Source organism: Alosa pseudoharengus, unplaced genomic scaffold (genome assembly GCF_046254945.1).
Source record: "Alosa pseudoharengus isolate Yale_2024_CS ecotype anadromous, Long Island Sound unplaced genomic scaffold, YU_APseudo_1.1 YU_APseudo_1.1_scf_5, whole genome shotgun sequence".
Taxonomy (NCBI): domain Eukaryota; kingdom Metazoa; phylum Chordata; class Actinopteri; order Clupeiformes; family Clupeidae; genus Alosa; species Alosa pseudoharengus.
The window spans coordinates 18,319,729-18,328,252 of NW_027468837.1; the positions used below are offsets into that span (position 1 = coordinate 18,319,729).

General features: G+C 44.0%; 1 protein-coding gene across 1 annotated transcript; it reads right to left on the reverse strand.

The window, feature by feature from the left end:
* Positions 1 to 3,381: 3,381 nt before the first annotated feature.
* gpr37l1a (G protein-coupled receptor 37 like 1a) lies at positions 3,382 to 5,981 on the reverse strand. Its single transcript, XM_076268134.1, has 2 exons — positions 5,366 to 5,981; positions 3,382 to 4,730 (listed from the first exon to the last, which is right to left on the reverse strand). Exons 1-2 carry the CDS (start codon positions 5,933 to 5,935, stop codon positions 3,777 to 3,779), a joined length of 1,524 nt encoding a protein of 507 aa, XP_076124249.1. The 5' UTR covers positions 5,936 to 5,981; the 3' UTR covers positions 3,382 to 3,776.
* Positions 5,982 to 8,524: the final 2,543 nt, after the last annotated feature.

The window sequence follows — 8,524 nt, forward strand, 5'->3', positions numbered from 1 at the left end:
CAGAACAAGGCTATGTAGAAGTGCTTGTTTCTTCTCAGCCATGCTTCATTCCCTCAAATAATGAAGAGACAGGTATTCTTCATGTCACCCTTCTGTCATCAGCTTCAACTAACTTCTTTACTATTCCTTTGGCCAAAAGTCCAACACTAAATAGCCTTCTGTCTAGCTCTACTACTACAGATAGACTGACTACTTCCCTTATAGTACAAAGATATAAATAGGTCCACAGATGTGCATAAATGGTACACACTACCAGGCTGGCTAGTCCCTTGTGTTGCAGTATAAAATAAGTCCCTTTCAATTTTGGCTCAGACAGTGGCTGTCATTAAAGTGTCACTGAAGCCATTCCTTGCCAGTCGGATGGGCCCACTGTTTCCGGTCTCACAGAGTGAATCTGTATGCCTGTGGCCCGTCAAAACACAGGGCACTTCTGTCTTCTTTCGGGCTGTTTTTGAGACGGAGGAGCATGAGTTTCCTTTGTCAGTTACGCAGATAGCGGCTTTCTGAAGGACAGACGTAGGCCTCGCTCTTTCCAACCTGTTTGTGTGCGAGTCCGTAATGTAATTCACTCTCTCACATGAGCAGAGAAAAGGACAGCAGTTGACCACTGTTAAACCCTCTCAAGTCCAAAGAGGAGACACATGACATTACAGTGGTAAGCAGTGCTGTGTTGAATATTCAACTCACAATTACCCGGGATTAGCCTTTATGCTACACCAGGTTTAAAATGCCCCCATTCCATTTTAGCATGCAGTACACATCTGGTAATTGCAAGCCATGGTGATGAACACTAAGCACTTAAACTGCACTGGGAAAGAAGCCATCATTTAAACATTCATTCATCTACTGCATTAAATTACTGCCAGCACCCTTATTGTGAATTACAAGCCGAAAGACCACCAAGAACTCCTTTATAAAGAAAAAAAAAACTTCACAGGTCAAGCTTTTGGTGCCAAAGATGTTTGTGTACTCAGCTGTGCAGTTCATTACAGACACACTTGATGGTTTTTGACCAAGGCCCTGAAGAGCTAACGACCTCGATTTCATTTAGAGGCGGCATCTGGTCCCTCATATTAATGAACCCAGCAAAACTGCTCTAAATAGGGCCAGTTGGTGTCCAGGCCTCACGTGCAACAAGTGCATGTGGAAGACGGAGCCAAAGTGTCCCGCCAGGGGAGGGGTGTGAAGAGACCAAAAAAGAGAGCGGAAAAAAAGCCCCCCGTCGTCACGGTAACGGCTGGGGCAGCGGGGCAGAGAGTGCGGGTCTGTATTCACACTTGCTGCTCTGGTCCCACTCAGTGTCTCTGGAGTACACACTTGAATGTGACAGTAGCTTAGCAACCCCCTCAGTGGCTGGATATGGGTATTGATATTCACTGAGGGGGCTCAAAGGAGGAGGGGGGTGGGGGGGTCAGGAACAATAGTGTCCTTATGAGAACCTCGATTCCTTGTGGTGTGCTGAGCGACTAATGTGGGAGGACAAATATTTTATCCGAGAGAACTGAGCCACCCTGAGCCAACCAGGCACAGAAACTTCCCAGCATCCCAACTCCAACCCCCCCCCCCCACACACACACACACACACACACACACACCAAACCCTCTTTCACTTCTGTTTGTGCATCTGTGTGTGAGAGAGACAAGGATAGAGTGAGGGAAAAAGAAAGAGAGGAGCAGAGAGAAAACATCATGTGTTAGAAAACAGACATGGTTTGAATGAGTGACTGGGTTGTTCCCTGTTGTTGATGGGTGGTTCACCCTTTTGTCTACATAAAGACTTGCAACTTGAACAAGTTATTTTATTGGGTCCAAATCAGTACAATCCAGTGTAAACATACAAATAAAAAAATAAAGGTCTAACTGGTTTTTTTTTGCTCATGATTCTCAAAACAGCCTACTGACAATACTTTTCCAGTGTAGAAACATTCATTGGAAATATATCAAAGAAACTGCAAAAGCGTTCTGATTACTGTTATTGATAATTGCTGAAAAAGTTTAAATTCAAAACAAATGCACTCAATTTTACATGATTTAAATGACTGAATTATAGAGATGTCACATTTCAGATTCTCATTCAAGATATCACGGTAATGTCAGAAGAAACAGGTTGGTAACAGATTCTACAAAGAAATATCTTTCCAGAGCAGAGTGGACAACAACAGACTTAATTTAGTTTGTTCACTTTATACCAGCTACCTACATTTAGCCAAAGCATGCCGTAATAGTGACTTGTGTATTTATAACTAACGTGTCTATTTGCTTTACAAAAAAAATGGTGTTAAACTATGAATCTTTCTATCCATGAAAATATTTCTAAAATGCTATTAAACTATTCAATTCATATTTTTCAGCACTGAGTAGAAAAGACATACTAAATCAGTCCCACAGCATCATCATACATATTGTTACCCACATAAACAGTAATAACTGTATGTATTGCTATGAGGCCTTGAGTTAACTAAAAATCAGTAAACATATACAAAATTCCAGCCCGTGGATGGAGCAATGTCATGTGTTGATGAATAAAGAATACTACATCACATTCCTCTCCTTGTTCATTATGCAACACAGAAAAAAGGGTTAGCATAACAGAAGACAAAGGCCATCTACTGAGTCAAACCACCAGATGAAAAGCCATCACTGGACTAATTTAGGCCCACATAACTCCACATGTCAAAAGTCCTTTCAAAGAAGGAGAGAAAAAAACGACTTCATAATAAAGGCCACACAAGCCGTTCAGTTTCAAGAATCGTAATCTTTCTTTTTGGCCAGCTTGCTTTTGACATAGAAAGAAAAATGGAGGAAAGGGGGATTTCTTATGCTCCCCCATTGTAGTGTGGTTTCTTCACTCTCCTTCTTCTTGGGTTTTATTTCAGAATCTGTCTTGTGCTGGTATAGCAACGAGGGCATCAGAGAGCTTGCATGTCAGCTGAGATGGTTAAACCACTAATACTGGACAGAGCCCTCGGCTTTCAACAGGTAAACTATGGTTTATGTACAGTAAAGGGTCACATCAGCAAACACAATGGCCCTCATTTACGAAAGGAACGTACAACATAGTCAAGTCAGTATGGTGTGGGGTGCAACAGAGTAAATTAGTGGAGGACTGGGGGGTTCTAATCATAGAATATAATCTATTGAAACTGCACATTTGTAGCGTTCATGTAGCCTGTTATGTTGACACAATGCTTAGGATACCCATCATGTGTCAGAATTACTTAAAAACCAAGAAAAGCACAGTCAGGACATGAATCAAAACAGTCAGGACATGAATCATGCATTTTGTTTTCGTGTGCACAAAAGATTATGTTGTCCTTCAACTTGTCTCCAGTGTTCCATGGACATATATAAAAAAAAATGTGGCTATCCCAAGGTCGGAAAATGTTCTCATCTGGACGTATTATGCACCTCCATGTCATAAATTCTAGGGGTGTGGCCTCTAAAATGAGAATATAGGGGCGTGATATTTAAATTACTTTTTTTTCAGCCGCCACATTAACCAACACCCGTTCATTTTCATGATGCAACAATACATTTCATGAATCCCATGTGAGCCCTCTCGTAAGGTGACTCCTGTGCTCAGATCTGTGCTGGTTTCTACGTTAGATTGATAAATGAGGCCCACTGAAAGTTTCAGCAAAAGAATAATCTTCATGATAAAATGACTCAACATCTTCCTTCATTATTTTCTACCTCAAGCCCCACAGATGGGACAGTAGGTCATGAGATGTCCCTGCAGCAAAGTCATTGAGGACGGGGTCCACAAAGAGGGCCCCTCAGCAGGGGGTGCCTAGGGCCAGTATGGAAGAGTTGTCCTTGGCTTTGTCGAAGAGGATGGCGGGCGTGGTGCCTGAGACAATTTTGAGTTTGTCCTCAGGGACGGAGGATGTGGGTGAGGAGGAGGTGGTGGCAGTGGCGGCTGTGGAGTGCGAGGAAGAGGAGGAGGAGGCGGACGAGGACGAGCGGTCAGGCAGACACTCGTCGCAGCAGCAGCAGCAGCAGTCCATGAAGGCCTGGCCCAGCGCACGGCACAGGCACAGCAGGATGACCGGCGTGGCGGCCGCCCGGGCGAACATCAGGAACTGGCCGATCAGCTGCAGCAGAGCCAGCGTCGCCACAGACACCTCCAGCCCGGCATAGGCCAGTGTGATGTTGGTGGCGTTCTCCGGCAGGCCGCAGACGCCGAACACGACGGCCAGCGCCAGGACTGTGCGTGTCAGCTGGCGCTCCCGCCGCCGCTGCTGCTGCCTCTTGGGCGAGGAGGAGGACGACGACGTGGATGATGACGACGCGGTGGAGGGCGAGAGCGGGCGCCCCGCTGCGGTGGACGCCGCCTGCCGTGCCTCCTCGGTCACGTGGCGTGTGAGGAGCTGGCACGCCAGCGTGAAGAGCAGCGGCAGGCAGAAGAAGCAGCCAAAGTACCACCACATGCGCGCCTCGTGGTACGTGAGCACCAGCGAGTACACCGACTCCGGCAGCTCCACCGAGGGCCGCTGCACGCACGAGTCCACCGGCAGGCCAGACGCCGGCGCCACGTCCTGCTGCAGCTGCCAAAGCAGGAGCTCAGGGATGGCTAGCACCATGGAGCCCACCCAGATGACCGACAGCTTGGCCAGGATGGACTGGCAGGGCTCCACCATCCGTGGCCGGGGCTGTGGGCTCGTGGCCGTGTGGAAGCGGTCAATGCTCAGGGCACACAGGCTGAAGGTGGTCACTCCCAGTGAGGTTACCTGGATGGAGAGAGAGGAAGGGAGAGGAGTGAAGACATGAATGATGGTAGGGGTGGAGAGGAGAATTGGAGAGACTGGAGAGTTCCATGTCATACCAACAGGTGGGGCAAACCACACAGTCCATCATCCATCATAAGACTGCCGAGCCTACTTTGTGTTTTCAGCCATTATGGGGTGGCCTAGGAGAGGCCTGTTCAAGTGTGTGTGTTTTTTTATCAACACACTTGATTAGTTTCAAATCAAACCAATTTCTATAGGCAACCAAACAAAGTACAACAGGAGTAAATAACCACTCATTATTGATCAGGTACTCCTGCTGGCATCACTGTAAATATCTGGCCTTGTTTATTTATGTAGGGCAGCACAAGTACACAATTGTCACTTGGCGACCGTTTGACCTAAATCTGGTCTCATTTAAAGTCGTAATGGCTCCATTAATTAGTCTTCCCCCCAGACAAATGTGGTGAATAGGTAATTAGCATAACAAAGTCTCGACTAGTAAAGGAAAACGAGGGGGCAGGGCAACATACCCCATAGGGAAGATATACTACCAGAGAGTGTTAAATGTATCTAAACATATGTAACTTATATAAACATAGTTACATAGGCTACATTAATATATGAATGAAACTCACCTCCATGTAAGGCACAATTCTACACGAAAGGTCTCCCATTAACCTCCTTTTGGTCAGTTCATTAAAGATGACCACGGGCAGACAGAAAAACAGGATCAGGAAATCCCAAAAGGCCAGGCTGGCCAGAATGCAATTCCAAGCAGTTTTCATGTAGTAGTTGTGCCACACGATGCACATCACCGCCAAGTTACCTATGATACCCACAGCAAACACTATCAGTGACAGGAGCATCACTGCATAAGCGCTGTAGGAACTGTCAGTCACGGGGTACAGAGGGTTGTGGATTCGAATAGAATTGCTACTATTTTTTCCATCCCCGTGAGTGTTATTAGGGAAATGTGCATTCCTAGGTGTTGTAAAATAACCGTCTGGGTCGTAAGGTCTTGGGTGCCTGAAGTTATAGGGAAACTTCGATGTTCCATCCTTCGCCCCCCTGGGCACTCTCTTCAGGTTTGCCTCCCGAAATAGCATAACATGATTTGTCCCAACCATATCTCCTATTGGATTTGATTTGGCGTCAGGAATTGAAATGTGCATCGCATTAGAGCCCGCTAATCCACTTGGTAACATGTCCAAAGAAGTCAGGTACCCTGATGATTCCTTCAGTGGTTTTGCGTAACGGGGCTCCGTTAATCCCAAAATAAGGAACAAAATAGGGCAAAACATTGTATCTACTCAATAATGCAACAGTTCCATCAAAACGACCAACCACAGTTGAGTTCAGAGAGTGTTTTTCACAGCCGACGAATAATTTACGATCCTGTAAGCTCCAGAAAGTCAGACCCCAAAGCCCAAAGACGAGATGTTCGGAAGTTTGAAGCAACTATATCCCCATCCTTTGAGCCCGTTATTCATAGGCAACCGCATTTTTGCTGGCTCAAAAGCCCTCTAGTGTTCATCAGTGGTTACACAAGCCAAGTTCCCTGGATCACGTGAAAGCTGCACATTTCACCAGGAATTCAATTAGGGGTTTGCACGGATGTCACGTTTTGGCCGGTAACCATGGTAACCCAGCACGCGCGGCCATATTGGCGGTACTCGGTGAATGAAGTACAATGGAGTATTATGCACTTTGGATATCTTACGTGATTGTAGCCGTGTCTAAACAACAGAAAAGCTCATCAAAATGCGTCTAAGATGCGAAGGCATATAGGGCAGGACTTGGACCACAAGAAAAGGAGTGATGGTTCGAGAAATTACAGTTTATTGGCAGCGCAGATCCATATGAGTTGGGTGAGGGAGACGAAGTACCAAGTTCGACCACAAGCGCCCCCCTTCTTCTGATAACTTCTGGCATTATTCTCCTTTCTCCCTGGTTTTTTAATAACTTTTGGAAGTCGATACCTACACCAGATGTTTTTCTCAGTCTGACCTATTGGTACAACCTAAAACACGGCAATAATTAAGCATTTTCCTTGACGATGTTAGGGATTTACTTCAGTGCCTAATGCTTTCTAATGAGGCGAGTATCTCCAATATGGCAACGTCCAGATCTGATGACACGCCGTGCAAACCCCTAATACCGAGAGCAACAATTAAGCAACAGCACGGCACATGTCCTAAAGGACAATGTAGGCTAAAGTTATCATCAAGATGTGCATTGCATTTTCAATGCAAGTAATCGTCAACTTGATATGGCACAGCAATACAGCTGGCTTACTTATGCCTATAGGCTATACAGTTAGTGGGAAGCGACAACACAGGTAGGCCTACACTACACAAGCAAGCAACATGATGGTAGGTTACACTAGTAACAAAGGAACACAATAATCAACACGGCCAGGTCATACAAGACCATGTAACACTGCACTGGCGTTGTGGCTTTGTATTTTTCTGAAATATTAAATATAGCAATCTATTTTAAATAGGGCTGTCAAAATAACTGATTAATTTCGATTAATTAATTTGAGAAAAAATAACTGATTAAAAAAAAATAACGCAGATTAATCGATTCCGTATGACCTTTGACCCCGAGCCGTTGTAGTCAGTAACCATTAGACTGTAAAAAGAAGGAGAGAGAAGAAAATGTGCTGCCTAGATCATTGATTGGAACATTTACTTTTAAAAAATGGCCTGATGGTGTTGATTAAAATAAAGTCCTCTGCAATGTCTGCAGCAAGGAATTTGCATATCACTGGAGTTCATCAACTCTAAAGTCGCACATCAATGCAAAGAAATAGTGTTGACATTGAGGGGAGTGTTAATTTATTTTCATTGTGTCCCCTAGGTTATATCTGTGGCCTGAAATACCTTGTATATGAAAAAAAAGTTCTTCCCGAAGCACTTTTGAATTTATTTCCTCAGCATACTAGGTCATATCATAAATTACTATAGCCATTATTAAAATAATAATAAAAGAGTTTTTGAACTTTAATGTCACTAATGCTGATTATTCAATGATTCATTTGAATTTAAATATTTAAAATACCTTCACAGAAATATTATATATGCGATTAATTTAGATTAATTAATCAGAGTATGTAATTAATTAGATTCTTTTTTTAATCGATTGACAGCCCTAATTTTAAATAATCTCAGTTGGGTACACTTTTGAATGTATTTGTAATTAGCAAGTTTCTTGATTTCGCAAACTGATTTGTTCACTCAGGGTGATACATTCAGTCCGCACTTTAAATGTAATAAAAAGAGGTTACTTAAGTAGGCCTACAGCAAAAGGCCAGTTTATGAACATGATAATAGGGACATGCATGCCTTTGGATTTGTGGTTTTCTGCAGTATGTCATGCAGTTTGCCAAAGACATTTCAGACAGCCTATTTCCTGATAGACTGGCATCACATGAAAATACAGTAATTGATCTGACAGTTTATACATTCCCATCCTGGTGTTGACATCAATTTGACAGGGGACATAGCTTCCTCATTATTCACTTATTATTTCCCGCAAACCAATTGCATGGTCTGGAATATTACCAAGAAAATACCTTCTTGTCCTTCCTGTTTTCAATACTGCCTGGCACATAGGTTATACCCCAATTGTCTGTGCACAAGCTTGCAATGCAGAAGAACGCCATTGTGTTTTGCCTTCACTGTCCGACAGATGTTAAATAATACAAATAAAAGTCTTCAGTACAACCAAGCCTGCAGAATTTGCCCCTTATAGCTAATGTATAGAGTGGGCAGTGTATAGCCAGAGAACTC

Coding starts and splice junctions, on each gene's coding strand:
- gpr37l1a (XM_076268134.1), bottom strand. CDS start 5,935: ATGTTACCAAGTGGATTAGCGGGCTCTAATGCGATGCACATTTCAATT. Junction 4,731..5,365: donor GAATTGTGCCTTACATGGAG/GTGAGTTTCATT, acceptor CTCTCCATCCAG/GTAACCTCACTGGGAGTGAC.